This window comes from Emys orbicularis, chromosome 3 (genome assembly GCF_028017835.1).
Source record: "Emys orbicularis isolate rEmyOrb1 chromosome 3, rEmyOrb1.hap1, whole genome shotgun sequence".
NCBI lineage: Eukaryota > Metazoa > Chordata > Testudines > Emydidae > Emys > Emys orbicularis.
Genome location: NC_088685.1, coordinates 160237818 through 160259289, shown reverse-complemented (window position 1 = coordinate 160259289; position 21472 = coordinate 160237818). Strand labels below are relative to the sequence as shown.

Here is a 21472-nt window from a genome sequence, read left to right as displayed (position 1 = left end):
CAAGGGGAGCGAGCACCAAGTGGACCGTGGGGACGGGGAGGGCAGAGAGGCTCCGAGCGGACAGCGCGGTCTGGGGAGGGCACTGAGAAGTGGGCCGTGGCGGTTCAGGAGCACAGAGGAGCTCCAAGCGGGGCAGGCACCGGACCGGCTCTGACACACGGGCGGGCAATGGCCGGGCTCGGCGCCGCGGCTGTGGGCGGGGGCGCATGCGCGGCTCCCGGTACTTGTTGCTTTGACTTTGTTACTTTTGGGCTCCGGACGCTGCCCCCGCCCTGGGCAGGAGGAACTCGCCAGAGCGGCCGGAGACAGCGGGCAGACGCCGCTGCAGGTAATGGGGCTGCGGCTGGGAAGCTCCCGGGGCTGTCACGTCCTGTGCTGTGAGCTGCCAGCAGGAGCCCAGCTCCAGTTAGGGGGCGGTCCCGTCCCGGGCGGGCCGGCTTCCGGCCTTGAGAGCTGCGGGAGGCGCCCCCCAAACTTACGGGCGGGAGACCCACTGAGCGCCTACCTACACCCCCCCGCGCGCCCGCCAGGCCCCTAACCACTTGCGGGCCTGGCTGCGGTGCGGTGTCCGTGCAGGCTGGCGCGTGGTGGCGGTGGCTGATCAAAGCCAGTAGAAGAGTTTTCCTGCAGTTCCTGCTTGAGACCCAGGGCCAGCCGCTCCCCAGGCCCCGTTCCTGGTTGTTACCAGCCAACAAGTACGTGTGCTGAGAGCCCACCATGCCGTGCTTGGACCCTCTTCCCGGCCCAGGGGGAGCCAATGGAGGACAGTGGCCCTCTCTCCACTGTATTGTGCAGATCAGGAGCAAAGGGGCCAGTGGATAGCGTATGGGGTTAGGGGCTAGCAATCCCTGAGCACTAATCTGGCTCTGCCATTGACCTGCTTTGTGATCTTGAGCAAGACCTTTCATCTCCCTGTAGCCTCTGTTTTCCTATCTGTAAAATGGGGACAGTAATACTTCCCTACCTCCCAGGAGTGTTGTGTAGATTAACTGGTCAACATACAGCACTTTGGAGATGCTCTTGTATGGCTCTTTAGTATTATTAGTGTATAATGTGTGTGCGTGCACACCATTTTAACAAGTTTTTTGTGTGAAATTCTATGGCTCTCAAGTAGTGTATGTACAATGAGCCATTTTTGTAGAAGTCAGTCTGTGGGTATATTCCTATTCCCTATATGGGAAATAAAGCCCCTGGAAACTACGAATACTTCTAGCTGGGCAGATACCAAATTTGCTATTCTTCCTCTGCTGCTTCTGGGCATGCACTAGGGAGTTTGGTTTTTTCCATTGCTGCTGAATTCCACCAACAACCAGCTCCAGGTCATCTGCCAAGGCAGGTAAAGGTAGCTGTATTAGTGGTAGGATGTTAGAGACACTAGGGGAGTAAGGTAATATCTTTTATTGGCCAACTTCTCTTGGTGAAAGAGACAAACTTTCAAGCCACACAAAGCTCTTCTTCAGATCAGCGCTGTGTGGCTCGAAAGCTTATCTGTCTCACCAACAGAAGTAGGTCCAGTATTACCTCACCCACTTTGTCTCTCTAGGGCAGGTAAAAGCATAAGAAGATATTAGCAAAGTGTTTGTTTTTTTGATACACAGAAAAATATGCAAATATACATACTTTTGGTTACTTATACAGCCACTCGTCATGGCAGAAAACTTCTCCTGGTAAAAACATAGCTTATTGGACTTGGCTGATTGGCTACAAATCTGGCTCCCTACTGCCCTCTGCAGGAAATAGTCTCAGTGGGCTTGTTTTCATTGCAAAGTTGATTGGAGTTGCATTGGCCCCAGCTCAAGGCCCAGCCACACAAAAACCTTTACCTTGAATATAGTGGTGCTTTTGACTCAAGTTGACTGGCCTAGCAGAGGGCATAGGCTAATGTTCAAGTTAGTGCAATTTGTCAGCTGTTAACATGACCACTCTGTAGTGTGGACCCAGGCTAGCTCCCCTCGTGTGCTAGTAGTTCTCCAGTGCCTCCCCACAATACACCCTGTGCCCAGAAAGGACAGACAAGTTCTCCCACAATTCACTGGGGCTTAAGTGCTTAGGCCTACTTGCAGCAGAGCCAGCTGCAGGGGAATGCCCCGCCCCCTGCAGTTCCCTCCAGTTTTCTGTCTCCACAGAGGTTGGCAGGAGGCCTCTCCAGCCCTCCCTGCTCCGGCTTTTCAGAGGAAGACTCCAGCCTTCTATTTCCAATTGCTGGCGAGCCATTCGGATCCGGAACTGTCCATCAAATCCCCAGCCACGACTGGGGCTGTTTGCCTTTTGGGGAGATTGTCCCCTCGGCTTTGCTTTCCCTGCTGAGGCGTTGGAGTAGCTGGTGCTCTGACAGGCTTCGGGCAGAGAGTTAGGCCGAGAAAGCCAGAGGCAAAAGGAAAGGTCTGTGTCTCCTGCTCCCCGCCCCTTAGAGAGAGTGTCCTTTGGAGCTCACCCAGCTCCATGGTCAGAGGGCAGTTTTCCCCTCACTGTGCAGGTTGTGTGGGGTTGTCTCAGCCCCCGCTTCCTGGGGTAGGAAAGGAGAGGCTGATTTTGCTGGGCAAGGTGCAGGAACCATCTCAGTAGCCCATTCCTGACAGGATTGCCTTGCCTGGGCACAAAAGGAGGCAGGCAGGACTGGAGAAGCTAGCAAAAGGTGCAAAAACCCTGCAGCTCTCCAGAGAAGTACTTCAGAGCCGCTGCTGCCAGCCCTCTCTCTCTCTAGAACCCAGTGGACTCAGGGTCTGACAGATCAGCAGACCCAGCAGAGATTCCCAGTGAAAATATGGTGCAGCAGTACCTCAATGGAATCCCTGTGGGAGATGCCATTATATTTGCCATCTCCATCGGTCTTCCTGCTAGCTACTGCTTCCAAACAGGCAAGTTTTCCAGTGTGGTTGCCATCTGTGACGAGACCTAGTATTAATTTATTCTTCACAGTTGCCGTAGCACCCATTCCCAAAATAAATTTAAAAAACGCTCTAACTTCCTTCTGTCAAGCATCAAATCCCAATTTGTAGGAGCATGGACAGAAAACCCATGTTTTCTGCCATCTCATGGCAGAAAACCCATGTTTCCTGTGATGAGACCAGCTAGATGGCTACCTTACAATTTTTTAACATAATTTAAAATGTAAAATAATGTAAAAATTAAAAATCTGAATAAATGCATTAAGCTATATAGCTGTTTAAATAAATGTGTATAGATATAGTATATCTTCCTGGTTAGTAAAAAAGTGGTATGTAACGTGGTGTAAGGCTATATTTAGTTGCAAATCAACATGATTTAATGGTTACCAACCAATTAAAATCAGCCTTTCTTTAGAAAAATAACTAAAAACTACAAATGCAAAACAGTGTTAAAACTGATTATTTAAGGTTTCTGGCTTGCTGATTTAAATCATGATTAAAATTAGTGATGTAAATCACTTTGATCACTTAAATCAATCCGGCCTTTTTCCTATGCCATGACAGTGTTACAGTCTGACTTGAATTTTTAAGGCTACTCAAGACAACATTTATGTATTTGATGATCTGGAACAGAGGTAATCACATCTCTCTCTGTTGAAGATATCACTGCACTGTGATGGACTGAGGGCCTACAAACTCCAATAGAGAATTACTAGAAATAGGACCTAAAAGTCACTTGTTCTGAAATGCTGTACATTTTACTATCTGCATGACAGTATCTTGCAGACCATCTGTAGCTCATGGGTCAGGCGGTAGTACTGATGTTTAAAGTTATAATAAGGGGGTACTGGGAGGCTCTGGGTATTGATAATGTGCTATAGAGCTTTTCACCTTTTGGCCACCAGTATAAATTCAGACCAGTTTGTAGTGACCTAAAAATCATTACAAGTTGAAGGTTATGAAAGGGACTATAGGCAATGAATTTGGAGGTCCCCATCAAGGACCTCTAGTGGACACTGTTGCACATTTAAAAAAAATCAGAATAATGGGTAACATCCCAAAGAATGTTCCCTTCAGGCCAGGGGTGAAGCATATAGCTAAGACAGGAGAGGAAGCTTGCATTGCCTCTGCTCATGCTGTATTTGCTCTATAGAGAAGACTGAAGTCTGCTCCAAGATTGTTAAGCCAGGACTAAACAAAGAAAAGGAAGGTGAGGGGAAAGAATAATTTCTGTTTTTTTCTTTCAGCATCCAGAGCAGTGTTTTCTTTGTCAAATCTGGGAAATACTTTTGTGAGAAGTATATGCTTGCAATCGGATGTACTGGATGTCACCGTCCTCAGCACGGGTTCAGAGACTTGCAATCTTTGCTTCCAAGAAATTGAGCTCTCTAGGGTGTATTCTCCCTATGAATTTGTGATTTACAGACACCTTCCATATGATGTTCTTTTAGTCCAAGTAATTGAGAGCTACTGGGAATCAAGTTTAGAAGATTTGAAAAGAAACTTTAAAAACAGCAAACCCAGAAGTAAGTGAGCAATTTCTTCCACTTGTAAAGACACCTTTGTATGACTGGAAGAATTTTGCCATTTTCCAGATGTTGCTAAGTTAACTGAGCAGTTTAATTAATAATTGAACAAAAGTAGAGAACTCGGAAACATGCACAGTTCTTTCTTGTTAGATATCGCATATTTAACACTTTACCCTGTCAGACAACAATCTCTAACTTCTTTAAAAACACTGATTAAACCTCACAACATGCCTGTTGTAGGTTTGTTTTGTGGCTTTTTGTGGAATTTATAGTCAGTTTTATTAAGTTCCAAGGTCTTTACATTTGATAAGTCTAATATTCACAATCTCATATGTCCACGAGCCCTCGACAGGAGACAAAGTCCTTCAAACCATCATAGATCATTGGAATAGCTAACTTCTTATGTCACTCCAAGAACCAGGAATCAAAGCTCAAATACTTAGTAGTTTTAATATTCTAGATGGGAGAATAGCGAAGTTTACACATTGGTCTCATGCAACCTTCCTTAGATTGCACTTGTATTTTAAGCATTTGAGCTTTGATGCCTGGTCTCTAAGAGGCCTATGTTTTGTTAGATGTTTAGAGTACATGGATAGAAATCCTGCACCAAAGAATATTTTGGTAACAGATGCTGCTCAGTGGCGTTATTGCGAAATCTTTTCTCAGTGGTGGTTGGGGATGATGGTAAAATATTCATTCTGTATGAGGACACTTTCTTTTGAATCTTTCTGCACTGGGATGTTCCTGATTTGGATGCTTGTTTTGTTTGCACATTTCGCAAATATGAGTCTCCTGACCCATTAGGCAGGCTGGTAATGTGACTGCTCACTTCCTTTTTCAGGGGAGACACGAGATGATTCCTTTCCTGTTTCTGGATGTTGGACATTCCCGTCTTGCCTACTTCAGGAATAGAAATGGATCTGACGACACAGATAAGACTTACTGCTACAGCACTGCACAGGGCAGTACTGTGCTCCAAGGAGTAACTTTTGGTGGAATCCCTACTGTTCTGCTGCTTGATGTTACTTGCTTTTTGGTAAGCTTTCTTCTTAACTCTTGCAGCTGTAATACTTCTGGCCTGTCCAGAAGCTCAGTGTTGTGTAGAATACTCTCGCTGTCTGATGAGGATTTAGGAAAGAGGGATTTGTTTTCCAGAATCTTTAGAACAGAAATATTTTAGGAGGTTGCTAGAGAGACAGGACTGCAAGCTGGCCTCATAAGTTTCATTTGTCCTGCTTTTTGCTCTTCTGAACCACCTTTCATCAGGGAACTCCAAAGCACTTCACAAGTATTAATGAATTAAGCTTCACAATATCCATGTGATGGGATTCTGATGGGTAGGCACAGAGGAGCTAAGGGACTTGCCACGGTTATGCACTGAGTCAATGGTAGTACCAGGAATAACACCGTAGGCTACTGGTTCTGTGCCTTAGCCACAAGAACATTCTTCTTCCCTATTGGTCATTCTTATGGGATGTGAGGGTCAGCTGGCATTTGAAGATTTCTCAAGAAACGAAAGCTAATGCTGAATACTGTTACTGTATTGAGGAAAAACTTCCTAATGGTGAGATCTATTAGATGGTGAAATAGTCTCCTAAAGGAAGCAGAAGGTGGAAATTCTATCACTTTAGACCCTTCAAATTAGAGAGTACAAAGCAGTGGAGAAAACAATGTACAGAACAATCTGGACTGGAAGGAGGAGGAACAAGATGACAAGGCATGGTGCTAGAATTTCAAAGAGAGGCCTAAAATACAATTGGGAAGAAATTTCCTTGAACATCTACATATGATTTAATTTAAATCATAGCTTATTTACTAATTGCTATTTTTTACTTTCTTCTTATTTTATAGCTTTTAAATTGCTAAAGTGGATATTTTGTCCCTGTTTAACTAGTTTCCTAATTGTTAGCAGAATTTCAGAATTTACCTAAAGATTTTTTTTTCTGTTAAGAAATATACTTAAAATGCTCATCTGTGCTGAAAAAGTGACACCCGGGGCCTCATTGGCATCCTTACTATGAGAACAGCACAAAATTGAAACACACAGTTGATTGCAATACCCTGTAGGTCAGTGGTCACCAACTGGTCGATCGCAATCGACTGGTTGATCCTAGAGGATCTCCTAGTCGCTCGCAATCTCTAGTGGTGCAGCGTGGCTCCCGCTAAGGCAGGCTCCCTGCCTGGCCTGTCCCTGCCCCATGCCACTCCTGGAAGCGGACAGCATGGCCCTGGGGCCGGGGTCTCCCTCTGCGTGCTGCTCCTGCCTGCAAGCACCGCCCCCGCAGCTCCCATTGACCGGGAACGGGGAGCTATGGCCAATGGGAGCTGCAGCAGTGGTGCTCGCAGAGGGGCAGCATGCGGAGCCACGTGCCCCTCCCCCCTGTCCCCAGGGGCCACAGGGGCGTGTTGCTCCCTTCTGGGAGCGGCGTGGGGTTGGGGCAGGCAGGGAGCCTGCTTTAGCCTTGCTGCGCCGCCAACCTGGAGGCACCCAAGGTAAGTGCTGCCTGGCAGGAGGCCGCACCCCAACCCCCAGCACCCTCCTGGAGCCAGCACCCCAACCCCCTGCCCCAGCCCTGACCCCCCCCCCGAGCCAGTACCCCGCAACCCCTCCTGCACCAACATTTTGCCCCAGCCCTGAGCCCCCTCCCAGAGCCAGCACCCTCTATCCCCTCCTACACCCCAACACTTTGCTGCAGCCCGGAGCCCTCTCCTGCACACAAACTCCCTCCCAGAGCTTGCACCCCTCACCCCCTTCTGCATCCCAACCCCCTGCCCCAGGCTTAGCCCAGAGCCCCCTCCCACACTGCAAACCCCTCGGTGCTAGCCCAGAGCCCGCACCCCCTCCCGAACCCCAACCCCCTACCCCAGCCCGGTGAAAGTGAGTGAGGGGGGAGTACAAGCAATGGGGGAGGGAATGATGGAGTGAGTGGGGCGGGGCTTTGGGGAAGGGGTGGGGCCTTGGGGAAGGGGCGGGGTAGATCCTGGGTTGCCCTTAAATTCAAAAAGTGATCTTGGGTGTAAAAAGGTTGGAGACCACTGCTGTAGGCTATTTGCTAACCAGCACCATCTTCCAATCTATTGAACTTTCTCTATTCAAGAAAGCTTAAATGCTTCGACCAGGCTGCACTTCTCCATTAGGGTTTGCAGTGTGAAGTCAATGGGACTTGTGCTCCTAAGTCACTGGGGTGCTTTTGAAAATGTCGCCCATAGGTGCCAAAATATTTTTGAAAATTTTGATGTATTTTTCACAATAACATTTTGAATGTATTAGAAGTCTAAATAACCTTTTATTGTTAACACTGAAGGAGTTTTGAAGTGCCTGATGTTATGCCACTAAAAAGTTTTTAATAAAAATAAAATGTTAGCCCCTTATGCCACAAACAGTTATGTACATGCTTAACCTTAAGCATGTGAATAATTCCACTGGAAATCAGTGAGACTAATTCATATGAGTAAAATTATGTTCCTGTTTAAATATTTGCAAAATCTGGGCCTTAACTTTCAATATTTTGTTTTTGGTTTATAGCAGTTTTGTAGAACTCAAATATGATACCCTACCAGCAGTAGCATTTTAAAAACAAACCAACCAGTGTTACAATTCAATTTATTATGCATTTTAATCTAAAATTGCAATGGCAAAAATTTCCAAATTTAGTCTTACAAAACCTCACCCTGTTTTAAATAAGTGGATTAAAAATAAGTGATTTATATCACTCCACACTGGCTGTGACTTCTTTCATTTGTCAATTGTAATGGTATGTCTAATATTTATAAATATTTCCCAGATGATGACTGTTGGAAGTAGAGGAGGATGGGCTGAGGCAGAAACTTGTGGGTGCAAGTTCCACACTCTAGCATCCCTGTCCACTGACAAAAAGCTGCTACCTACTTTGTCCTCACCATATTTCTGTTGGGCTAATCTGGTCAAGGATGATGGGGGTCAGTGGCTACAGTTCTTAATGCTTGACCTGTATCACTTTGTGGCAGGCTGCACACACCCCCTCCCCCAAGCTAAGATTATTGACGCTTGAAAAGACACAATACTAGCCTGTCCCCAACCAAGAAGGAGAGCTCCAGATCCCCTTTGGAAAGTGGCAAAGTAGATTAGAACATCAATAAAGAGCTCCTTAGGATTGACATAAAACACTGTTGTCCTTTCACCTCCTCCAAAGTAGGAGCATAACTTTTGCTGACTGCATGCTGAGTTTCATTTAAGAGCCTCTGATAAGAAATAAGCAGCATTATAAGGGATTTTAACGCTATTATTTCTGGAGGTTTGTTTGGGAACAAGTTTTCCAGTGAAAGTTAATAGCCAGTGTGTTGAACACAGAGGATCAAATCCATCCCTGATGAAACTGCAGTGAAGGCTAAAGATATACACCAGGGATGAATTTGGCTACAATATCTTAAATAAACATAGTTTTAAGCCACCAGGAAAAGAAATTTAAAACCAGCAAACAGACTTGGTAATTGAGGTTCCTAGTAGTAAAGTGAGAATCAAGGAATCATCCAATTACTGAGTTTAGGAAACTATACTGAAGAGTAGTCCAAACTTTGCTCATCTGAAGGCCATGCTGGCAATTCTCTAGGAACCCAGAGGACACCCCTAACTTGTTTAAAATAAAATAAAACACAGTGAAACAGCTAGTGGCCATCTTCATTTTCAGTATGGAGGCACAGTCCAATGTGCAATGCTGTGCCTGGGTGCCAGTTTAGATCTGAAGTACTTAATCCTGGACTTGTAGTCCTTATTAAAGAGGAAGGTGACTGTGAGCCACCATGTAGAATTCTGTGCTGGCCATTGTTTGGGTACAGTTGTACTTCATACTGACACTTGACTTTTAAAACGTTGAGTCTTTGCTTTTGGGCTGCTTTCCATAGAGGACAGGGAGGTATCTTCTCCCTCTATGAACAACATTGCACAGTGAGCCAGGCACATTGTGGAGCATTTTTGCTTTTCTCCAGCTATCACTTATTTGCCTCTGGATGCCAGACTTGAAGGTCCAATGACCTGAACTCATCTGACAACTCCTGTGTTCCTCTGTTTGTGACAGAGACGTTTGCAGACTTCTTTTAATAAGGACTCCATCTCCTATCTGATTTCTTCTCAGAGTTGTTTTTTTTAAAAGTTCTCTGTAAATCTATGAAATATGGCTTGTTTTCTAACTTGCATGGTCCTAATTGTTTGTCTTGCTACAAAGGAGTTAATTTAAGGGCAGGATTTAAAAAAGGCCTTGGTGATGGCTTTTATGAGCCATAATAATGATTGTAATTATCTACACTGAGGGGGATGTAAGCAGATTTCAAGCTTTACCTGCACAAGGACTTGCTCCCACCACAACTATCTGCATCACTGTAAAACTTGCCATTATGAAGCATTCATCATACATTTGGGCACTGTTAAATAATAGTAATGGTCCATTATGAAAGTTTTAGCTTCTTCTGAAACATTTAGTTGTAACATACTGATTAATGTGTATGCATGCTACTGCCTGCCACTGGATTGTATCAGAACTGTTCCTAGTCTGTCATAAACACTAATACAAGTCTAGTTAAGAAATTTTTCTTTAGCTACAACTTCAGGCCTGTGTTATGAGAGCAGGAGGACTGGAGTTCTAGCGCTGCTGACTCTGTAATCCCAAACAAACTGGTCTGTGGCATTGTGGCCACTGGATGTCTTACACAGTACGGGTTAGTCCCAGAGATGGGATACCAGCTTTGATGGACCACTGGCTTAATCCGATACAGTAAAGTCTATGTTTCTAAGAAAGGTATTTTCAGTTTCAAAATTGAAATCAATGATTTTTATTTCTATTTTCTAGATTTTAATATTAGCGTTTTCCATTATAAGGAAGCGATTCTGGGACTATGGTCGCCTTGCCTTGCTGTCGGAAACTGAAAGGTAAAGTGATGCACAGCCAAGTTCCTTTGTTGAAACCAGTTGGTGGATATAGAATTAAGTAAGATAAATGGGATTTTAGGTAACTGAACTTTGCGTAAATAAGGTGATATTGTAATCATGTATTTTTCTTTACTTACTTTCCTGTTTAAAATTCTCTCCTGACTTCACTGTGTGAAACACACCTCTCCTTCCAACAGTCTCTCACTGTAGGACACTGTCAGTAAATAAAGCTGTGTGTTTACAGTTGTCATTTAGACTTTCTCAGTTCTCATGGGTGAAGGAAGTGTCAGGAAGAAGAAAAAGCAATTGGCTGCTCTAGTCTGTTAACATGTCATCTGCACACTTATTAGTGCTTCTGCTACAGAAATACAGTGTAAGAATGTGAGCTACTACATTTAGCTGGGTTCAAACCCAAGATCTTCCCATGTTGATATAGAGGATGCAGCTCTCCACAGAACTTGTCATGGCTCAATTTACTGTTTACAGTCAAAGAACCTGATTCTGCTTTCGTTGAAGTCAATGAGAGTTTTGGCATTGATTTGAATGGAAGCTAGATTGAGCCTATGATTTTAAATTTCTTGATGTCATCTTAGGACACTTAGAAGCTAGTGATCTAACTATTCTTGGAAAGTGGGGTTAAACTTGAGCACTGTTGCATTTGTCTGAAGGAAGGGCATGTGTGTGTTGTGTTATGAAATAATTTTGTTTTTCAAGAACAAACTGAAAACAGTAACTTCCCATTTCATCAAAGACCCCAGACTCTCTAATGGCGCTTTGCAATGCTACAGGACAGAAGTGAGCTGGGTGGTAGAGCCCTGGGAGAGAGGTGAATCAGAGGAATTATTGTAATGCTGCAGGGGGGGTCTGAGCTAAGAGGCTGAAACTGTTGTGGGGTAAAGGAGAGAAGATTAGCTTTTGTAACGTTGCAGTACAGGTCTGAGCTGAGGAGCAGAATGCAGGAGGAACTCTGATAAAGCTGTAACCTGAGGCTGTGCAGGGATGAAGCCTGCAGAATTGGTCCTACCAGGTTCCAGACTACCCGTTTTTAAAATTGTATTAACATTAGTGTCCCATGAAGTATTCTATCCTTTTTTTTTTTCTTCAGTTACATGCTCTTTTATTTACGCTGAATAAAAGGACACGCTTTTGTAATTAAGTATAATTTTGTATACTACAGTATTGGGGGGAAAAATACAACTTTGTATTCAAGTTGCCTCACATGGTGACTTGAGAATTGTAAAAGCTAGTTTAAGAGCTAGTGATTAACTGCAGCATTTCCATAGTCACTTAAATGTCTCTTTGTGTTTTAGTGAATCAAGATACCGCCCGTTGTCTTTTTCCTCGTCGATACATGATCCTGAATATGACAGTGTCAGTATTTGAATTAGACACATGAAGCATTTTGGTGTATGTATGTATGTAAAAATATGCAGGTACAATGGACTCTGCCATAATTCAGTCTTGCACCTAGCATAGATAACCCGACTCTGCTCAGAGGCAATCTCTACAACTCCAACTTAGGACACAGTAACACATCATGAAAGGTGTGCTTATACTGGAACCTTTGATGGCTTTATGGCATCTTTTTTCCAGCCCTCGATAAACACTGTTATAAACCAACATCCTGTTGTCACTTAAAAATATTTTTTTTATTTTTGAGAGAGGGATAATAGTCTTAATATTTTGAAGAAATAAAATACTAATTTACACGTACACAGTATTTTTTATGTTCAAAGCACTTGGCAAATATTGCCTACTAATCATCTCAACATACCTGGTGGTGTTATCCACGTTTTATAGAATGGGAAATTGGGGCACATATGGGAAAATCATGTAATAAGGCCATATATAATTAGTGGAGAAGCTGGGCAGAGAAAGAAAACAACTCTTAGGTCAAATTTTCAGTTGGCTTCATCCACGGCCGTTGATTTTGAGGGACTCTTTAAATGGCTATGATTCAAAGTGCCTTAGTCATCCTATGTTTGGCTACAGAATCAAACTATGGAAGTGCTGTCCAAGCAATGCTACTGTTTTAATGTTGTTTTAAAGATCCATCTGCTTAATTTAAACTATCTGAGCATCTTGCTATTACCTGAAGATTGCTCTTTAATATGTTTTATTTTAAATCTTTCTTCAGCTCTGGAGGAACTTTATCATTTAAATTGTTAAATAAAGACATATTTCTCTAGCTTGGGAGTATTCTATTATGGAAAAGGCCTAGGGAACTTAATAAAAATAACTTTTTTTCTGTAGCTTTTTGAACCCTAATATAGAATTTAATAGAGAATTGTATCTCTGCTATAAAATTCTAAAGGATGGTTCACAATCTTATATGAAAGATGTAATTTTCTATTACCTTCTTCATAGATGGTTAAAATTGAAGTCTTCAAAATACTGGCTTCATCCCTATTAAATTATATAGGACTCTTCCATGTGGATTTTATTTAAAATTGTGAGGGACCATTGAAAGGTCTTTAAATATCTTTTGTTTTCGTTCTGAAACTATTAGTTAAATCCAGTTCTACTTATGGGGCTTGATCCTGAATTGAATTTAATGGGAACAGGATTGGGACTAAAACCTATATATTTGTCTTACAATCACAGCTAAGATTTTGCACTTCTTTAATTACTTGAATATTCATCCCTTGGACTTTCTAATGTTTTGCTAATTGTAAATTGATTATTGGGATGAGTTTAAAGCATATGTTCTCTGTGTTTATAGACTATAAATCAAATATGATGCCCTGAAATTATCAAGACCCATTTAGCAGCTCTTTTTTTAACCTAGTAAGAGATTAGTTTATATGAAACACTCCTATTAGTTGTAAAGATTGCAGACACTATTGTCTCTTGGAAGCAATCAACATTTAGAAGCTAACATACTTCCTCTTTTTTTCTAGGGGTTTTGTTCCTGGATGACATCTGCCTTTCGAATGCAGTAAGTACATGAAGCAGAAACAGTGAGCCATGGTTTACTTTTTCTGATGTGTATATATTTTTAAAATAGGGAGACAGTTTCAAAGATGGAAAGTGATAGACTGTATCGAGGCATAATACATAGGGATAGAACTGACAGTATATGAGCCCAAACTGGCTCCCTTTGAAGTCTGAGAGCATGAGGTGGGTCTAGGATCGTAAGCTCCCATTCTTCAAAGAGAACCATGTAAGCAGACTCCCAGGAAAGCCAGTGGGGCTCTAAGCGGGGACGGAGGTCTGCCCACAGGGTTCTCCTTGCAGAATTGGTGCTTCAGTAAAGAGGGAATGAGTCTGTCCCCAGAACAGTTTCTCAGTAGTTGAATATTCAAGATTTGATATTGGTTCTTAGTACCTATCTGCCTAGGAAATCATAATTTTTTGTCCTATTTGAGTAAACAGATTTTTTTTTAAGGAAATTGTTGAGAGTAGGTAATAGGGAATTCTCTGGGACTCCTTTTCCATGCTGTCCTCCATTTTTCCCATTTATTCTCCCCCTCCCAAGAACCCATGTTGGACTGATTTTTGTCCTCCTGACAATAGATGTGGTTTCTTGCAAAGCCCTTCAGTGCCTTTCCTTAATTGGTTGGGAGTGGGTCCAAGACTAACATGTAGTCATCTTCCTCCTCAGTCTTCCCTGGGACGGAGTGTACTTCTGCTGTAGGAGCCCAATCCCAGATATTAAGATCTAAGTTTAATTCAGTCTTGCAAAACTGCCATGGAAAAGCAACACAGGTGCAAAATATATTTACTCATCTTTTTCCAGGCTGATAATGAGAATTTTACTTGTCAAAAATATTGCCAGCCCAAAGGAATAGAATTTTGCTGACCTAGTTTAATTCTTTATGTATTTCATACCCCAGATGGGTCAGTAGAAGGCAGTCAAAATAAAACGCCTTCTTCCCCTTTGGTGGCACAAAGCATTTTTCTAGTACTCTGTCTCTTTTGCTGTGTATTCAGTTGATGAAGATGTACATGTGAATGTTGCTGTAAGTGCCTATTTGGATTTCAGAATAACCTCTCATTAGTGATTGTGTGGTGGTCCATGATATGAGACAGACAAGGTGGGTGAGGTAACATCTTGTATTGGACCAACTTGTATTGATGGAAGGTATGTGCTGTAAGATATTACCTCACCTACCTAGTTTCTCACATTTATTTTAATAAACCATCCCATGTTGGTCTTTCATTTCTCAGAGTTTAGTAGAAGGTACAAGTTATAGGGCTTATTTAGAAGTCAGTATTTATAAGCACAATCCAACTGGTAAAGCATCCAGACTGACCTGCTGCCTTTTTGTCTATGGTGCAGTGATGAAGAGATTCGTGACAAATGTGGTGATGATGCCATGCACTACCTCGCCTTTCAGCGCCACATCATTTGCCTGCTGGTTGCTGTCAGCGTTTTGTCTGTTTGTATCATATTGCCTGTCAATCTTTCAGGTGACTTACTTGGTAAGAAAAGCTTTTCATCTCCTGAAGAGAGGGGTGTATTCTGTATCAGGGGGTAGCCGTGTTAGTCTGTATCTACAAAAACAACAAGGAGTCTGGTGGCACCTTAAAGACTAACAGATTTATTTGGGCATAAGCTTTCGTGAGTAAAAACCTCACTTCTTCGGATGCATAGGTGTATTCTGTGTTACTGTCAGAGCTCTTAGGATACCTCCTATTGTGATAAACGTAGTCCCCCAGTCTGTAGTGTAAATACTATGCAGCTAGATACATCTGACAAAGGCCACTGTCAGAAATAGGATGACAGACTACATGGTTTATTTCCCTGTTCTGGTGTAGCAATTCTATGTTTGTATGCCTCAATAAACATATTGTAATATGCTGGCTGGGGTGTGTGTGCACGCGCACTACTGCCCTCCATTGGGTGGAATTGGAACTGCTCAACTGTGTCATAGGCCCTCTACTGCTGACAGAGATTCTCTTTTAGCTCAAGTGGCAGGGGGCCTGTTCTTTCTGGAATAGGAGGATCAGTTCTGGTCATGCTGCTGCATTAAGTTCTGAGTAGCCACAATGTGTAGCATACTAGGTGGACAAAAATTTGTCACTTTTCTATGTTCATGGTGCTTTTTGCTCTGGTGGTTTAGAGAGTAGCCAACCTTGTGATGTGATTAAGTATTTTATCCAACCTGTGGTGGAAGGTCATGGGTTAGGCTACATTTTAGTTATGGGTATTTTTAGTAAAAGTCATGGATAAGTCACAGGCAGTAAACAAAAATGTGACCTGTCCATGACCTTTTAATATATACCCCTGACTAAAACTTGGAGGTGGGGAGCAGCTCGGGGAGCGGTGGTGGCCCTGAGGGTGCCACGGGTGCTCGGGGGGGGGGGGGGTGCGGGTTGATAGGACTGAGGCAGGCTCCATACCCAGCTCCTGGGAAGCGGTGACCCCAGCTCCTAGCTCCACATGCTGTCTCCACTCACCCCCCCCCCCCCCAAGCCCCGGTTCTGCGGCTCCCATTGGTTGGGAACCGCGGCCAATGGGAGCTGCGGGGGCAGTGCCTGCCGGTGGAGGCAGCATGTGGAGCTAGGGGGAGGGGAGTTCCTGTTGTCCTTCCGGGGAGCTTCCCTAAGGTAAGCACCGCTTCGCACCCCAATCCCCAGCCCTGAGGCCCCCCGCCCCCAGACTCCTGTTGCTGGGGGGCCCGAGACTGCCCCAGCAGCAGCCAGTGTGACTGGCCCAGGGGCTGCCCAAGCTGCTCAGGTGGCTCCCGGGCCAGCCACACCGGCTGCTGCAGAAGTCACGGAACGTCATGGAACCCTTGAGTTCTGTGACCAACACGGAGCCTTAGTCACGGGGTTGTCTTTTTGTTTTTCCAGAAATACTATTACTCCTTTTTCTCTTTTCCCTGACCGACCAGTGTTACTTTGGATTGTCTGCTTCCTTGTTCTCATGATTAGCGATGCTGTCAGTACAGTTGTGGAAATAATAGTTCTGTAATTTGAACAAATATTTGAGATAAAACATAATTAAAGGTGGGAAATTGGACTAGTCCCCTACCAGATTTTTTTTGCAAACATATAGCTATCCAGCGTCCAAATGTTAAAAAATCAGCTGCTGTTTCCCTTTGCAGGCTGAATGCAGTATCTTCTTGTTTTACTAAATTTTAAAATAAAACCATGGTTAGGCCAGCATTAAGTATCTGTCTTATTTTGAATATTTATTAACATTAAATGTGATGAACATTAACAATAAACATAAATTTATTTTTGAAGTGTTTTATATTTTATTTCCTTACACTTTTCATATGAATGCTGCACCAGATAAATATACCATGTATTTTGTCCTTTTTTTTAGATAAAGATCCTTATAGTTTTGGGAGAACAACTATAGCAAATTTACAAACTGGGTAAGAAATGTTGGAAAGTATTAGATGATATTTTATATTTGCTGGAATATTATGCGTTTCTGAGGCTTACCTTAGTCTTAAAAATATAAAATTTTACAACATGCTTGGTGATGGTATTATTATTTATTGCTATTTTATGGGTGTGTAAACTGAAACAGAAGTTATGCGACTCGCTTGAGGCTACATAGCAAGACCGTTATGGTGCGGGGAAGAGAAACCTGGAGTCCTGGTTTCTACAATCTGCTTTTACTAGACCACGTGCTTCCCTTGAATAATAGATGTTGATGTAGCAATGTTGTTGGCAGAAATTTCCACACCAGAAGAAACTATACTTGTCAGTATTGTTTTGATCTCACAGCTTTAATACAATGTATGGTTTAATTGTTTAAAATTGTTTCTTACACTAGACTTATGTGCCTGTCTCTCTTGACAAGACTATTAAAATCAGTCATGCATTTGAAGAAATGCCATAAAAATAGTTGGATGACTAAATACAAACATAATTCTATTATGTATTGATCTCCTCTTAAAAAAAATACCATTCCTAAAAAGCCCAGCTACTTTAATTGACAACTTGTTATATTTTTTTAGTAACATAATACTTAGTAAATGGGTTTTTAAAAAAGTTTAAAGTATAAAAATCTGTCTTATCCGTTTTCAAATAGAGGCTTTGAAACCATATTTTAATTACTGATCCTATTACAGATAAGCAGATTGTTGACAATACACATTTTGTTATGTAAGTTTTGAAAGAGAGGCTGACAAACACAGAAGGTAATGGAGTTCAGCAGAGTTAAGGTTGCATAGGCTGTTACATTAGATATGTATATTAATATGTATATTATTTTTTCAGTTCATTCCATTTCACTCATCTTTCTTCAAATGGTCAGTTGTTTCTCTTAATTCTTCTGGCCAACCAAAATCATGTTTTAGATTTGGGTAAGGATTGGGCCCACGGAGAATTCAGCTAGTTACTTAGTGCAGTGAATTGTAATATCTACAGAAAAATTGTCTGTAAATCAACTGTGTGGCAAAGTGTGCCTGTACACAGCTGGACAAGCAGGCATATGTTCAAAGGCTACCCAAAAAATGTGGCGCTCCTAGAATAGTTGCATTCCTTGGAGAGCTACTATTTTTATATGATGGGCTGGTAAGTCATATGGTTAGACCAGATACCTGCATGGGCAAAACGACCCATCAAACAATCAGAGACCAGTTTTCCTACCCTAATGCCTGATGAACTGTTTTATTCTTAATAGCATTTTAATAGTTACCCATGCAGATGTGGCTCTAAATTCCATTCACTTCTAATATTCTTAAATGTTTTGTTCCACAGCAACAATCTTCTTTGGTTGCACACTGTTTTTGCTGTTATTTACCTGATTTTGACTGTTGTCTTCATGAGACGTCACACCACGTACATCAAGTATAAAGAGGAAAACATAGTAAGTTCATTTACTCGGAGAAATATGCAGCACGTTTGAAAGGGGAAAATGCTGAAAAATCAAATACAAAAATACTTTCCCACCCTGCCAAAATGTCAATAGATGTGAAGGAATCCATAAAAGGTAAACACTCTAATATAATAGGTTCTAATCACAGCCAGAAAGACCAGGTAGAGTAAATCACAAGAGGAGTAAAAACACACCTGAGATTTTGTTTTGGCCTGTTGCCAGTATAGGGCCAAATTCAGTGCTGTTGTAAGTGGATGCAACACCCACTGAAGTCAGAAGCTGGTCTTCTGTTTTCTATTCTGTTTGTTTATTTAGTAAAGCTATTTTGATGTGCTGTGTCATAGTTTCCGCCCCCCATGTTCCCTTGGGCTCTCTTCCTTTTGGTTGTGAGAAACTGAGATGTTTTTCTTCTACAGGTCAGGCGCACACTGTTTATAACTGGCCTTCCCAAAAATGCAAAGAAAGAGGCTATAGAAAACCACTTCATGTAAGTCAAGAACTAGCGTGTGTAGGGAAAGGGGTTTAAAGCAATGTCATGGCAGTTTTAACTATCCAAACTAGACATGTCCTTATTTTTAAACTGTTTAAAACCTGTATTCTAATTTCCATATCTGGAAAAATCTTATTAATCTGGTTTTGTCAGATTAAGAGGATAGAATGCAAATTATCAGCTTTTCAAAGGGGAAAAAAAAAGTTAGTTGTTTTTAATTTTAATGCCAAAGAAGTGGCTGCATATTCACACTAATTTTTTTCATGCTCTCACCTGGCCTTTGCTTGAAAGCAGAGCAGCTTGTGTCCTGTTAATCGTAATCACTGTAAATTAAATTACAGCAACTGTTTCCAGTTCTCCAATATCTGTCAGGAGTTCGTGTTGGGAGCTAAATGATTGATTCTGATGTTAATTAGAAATCAGTGATAACCTTATGAGACATTCTCCGTAGTGTCCACTCTCTTCTAACATGTCTCTTTTCCTTTCCAGTGCTGCATATCCGACCTGTAATGTGCTAGAGGTCCAGCTGTGTTATGATGTAGCTAGGCTTATCTGTTTGCACAAGGAAAGGTACCCTGGTTTATATTCTAGCTATGGTTATTATAGTGCTATAGAAACAATGTCAAGCTTTATTGAAAACATGGCAAAAGCAGAAAGCTTGTAGATGCCAGAGATGAATCTGACCGGGCCATCTCCAGTAGGTGCTACACGCTTCACATGAATGAGTTGCCCTGACTTGGTGATTTGACAAGGCAGTATAGTGATTGTCAAGGTATGAAACCTTAGTTTTGAATTATTAACTTTGGGACTCTGGTTCCCAGCATGGTGAGGCTAGGTGCACACAGAAGGGGTTACACTCAGTAACAAAAGCCAGATTGTCCTCCAGACACCTTGGTTTTGTGGAAAGGTTTGCTAAGATGGCCCTGGTCTGGTAGAGAAGTAACTTTATTTAAACTTGTGTATACTGAAAACTCTTGAGTAAGCAGTGCTGGATCCATTGAAACTTGTAGCTGGATGGGAAAACTAAAACAGAACTCATACTGGTGTTTTTAAAAACAAAAACAAAAAAAGCCATGTCCTTGAAGTATCTTTCCAAAATCTGGCACATAGTTCAGGACTTTGACTCTAGCCCTGCACCACAAAATAATAATCCTTGGTGGTACTTAGTATTTTAGGAAGGAATTTGTTAAATACAATGAACCCGGGGTAATCTATAGTGAATGTCCAGAGTGCAGCTTAGGCAGTTCTAGATTAGATCTGGGCTGGCATTCTAAATTAACCGTAATTCTGAAATAATTCTGAAAATAAGCACTAGTATTACTGAAGAAGCTCTTATTTTAGTGAAAAAAAGGACTGAAGAGAACCCCGTTATGTGTACAAACGACGTAAAAGCAGCAGCCAGAATGTTTTATGTGGAGATTTTATTTAGTTATTGGGGGTGGGAGAAGGGAGTGTAGGTTTATTCCTTGTCTCGTCTATTCATACGACGTTTCTTTATCAATCCTTGGGCTAACTTTGTTTCTCCCAGGATTATACTCTCCTTAGGTTTGTTGTTTATGAATCTACTGTTCCATTGCAAAATCTTATATATGTATTTTTTTAATCCAGAAAAAAGGCAGAAAAAAGTTTGATGTATTTTACGCACCTGCATGAGAAGAATGGCAGGCGGGTCCGAATCAACCCAAAGCCATGTGGTCAATTCTGCTGTTGTGAAATGAGAGGATGTGAAAGGGTAAGGGATAGTTTCTATCACTGAGTTATTAGCCAGAACAATGGAAAACTGCAACAAAAAAATTGCAACGCTTACAGGAAACTGTGACGGGTTGGATCACAGAAACCCCCTTGGGAGCTGCCACCCAATGTACCAAGACTACTTCTGCTCCTGTTTTCCCTGCCAGCTCAGGACTCCAGCACCCTGTCTTGCTGAGCCAAACACTCCAGTCTGCTCTAACACACACCCAGGGTCTGAATCACTTGTCCCAAAGCTGCAAGTTTACCTGAAAACAGCTCACAGTAGTGTGCTTGTCTTTAGCACTCAGACGCCCAATTCCCAATGGGGTCTAAACCCAAATAAATCCGTTTTGCCCTGCATAAAGCTTATGCAGGGCAAACTCATAAATTGTTCGCCCTCTATAACACTGATAGAGAGATATGCACAGTTGTTTGCTCCCCCAGGTATTAATACATACTCTGAGTAAATTACTAAATAAAAAGTGATTTTATTAAATACGGACAGTAGGATTTAAGTGGTTCCAAGTAGTAACAGACAGAACAAAGTAAGTCACCAAGCAAAATAAAATAAAATGCGCAAATCTATGTCTAATCAAACTAAATACAGATGATTTCCTCACCAGTTCCAGAGCACTCCCTTTTACAGGCTAATCTCCTTTTAGCCTGGGTCCAGCAATCACTCACACCCCCTGTAGTTACTGTCCTTTGTTTCAGTCTCCTTCAAGTATCCTGGGGGTGGGCTGGAGAGGCTCCTTCTTTAGCCAGCTGAAGACAAAATGGAGGGGTCCCACAGGTTTAAATAGACTCTTGTGGGTGGGGACCCCCCTCCTCCCTCCTATGCAAAGTCCAGCTCCAAGATGGAGTTTTGGAGTCACCTGGGCAAGTCACATGCCCCTGCATGACTCAGTCTTTACAGGCCAACGCCATTGTCCACATGGTATCTTGCATGTCTCCAGGAAGACTTCTTATGTGGATTGGAGCATTCCAAGATGCATTGTTCTCCAAGTGTTTCCTGATCAGGTACTTAACCTGGCGAATTCTTTCCTAAAGAAGCTGACCAAATGCCTCCCAAAGCTTACTTAGAAACCAAGCAAGCATACAGCCCATATTCTTAACCTCAAGTAGAAAATGATATATATATATATATGT

At 42.3% G+C, this 21472-nt stretch overlaps 1 protein-coding gene across 1 annotated transcript in view; it reads left to right on the top strand.

Moving 5' to 3' along the window:
- Positions 1–250: 250 nt before the first annotated feature.
- TMEM63A (transmembrane protein 63A) overlaps positions 251–21472 on the top strand; it is a 40311-nt gene continuing 19089 nt past the window's right edge. Inside the window, exons 1-12 of the mRNA XM_065400430.1 lie at positions 251–328; positions 4136–4414; positions 5259–5453; positions 10240–10319; positions 11630–11690; positions 13220–13257; positions 14602–14744; positions 16597–16648; positions 17985–18093; positions 18519–18589; positions 19082–19162; positions 20201–20324. Of these exons, the coding sequence (XP_065256502.1) occupies positions 5271–5453; positions 10240–10319; positions 11630–11690; positions 13220–13257; positions 14602–14744; positions 16597–16648; positions 17985–18093; positions 18519–18589; positions 19082–19162; positions 20201–20324 (942 nt within the window). The 5' untranslated portion in view covers positions 251–328; positions 4136–4414; positions 5259–5270. The remainder of the gene's footprint in view (positions 329–4135; positions 4415–5258; positions 5454–10239; positions 10320–11629; positions 11691–13219; positions 13258–14601; positions 14745–16596; positions 16649–17984; positions 18094–18518; positions 18590–19081; positions 19163–20200; positions 20325–21472) is intronic.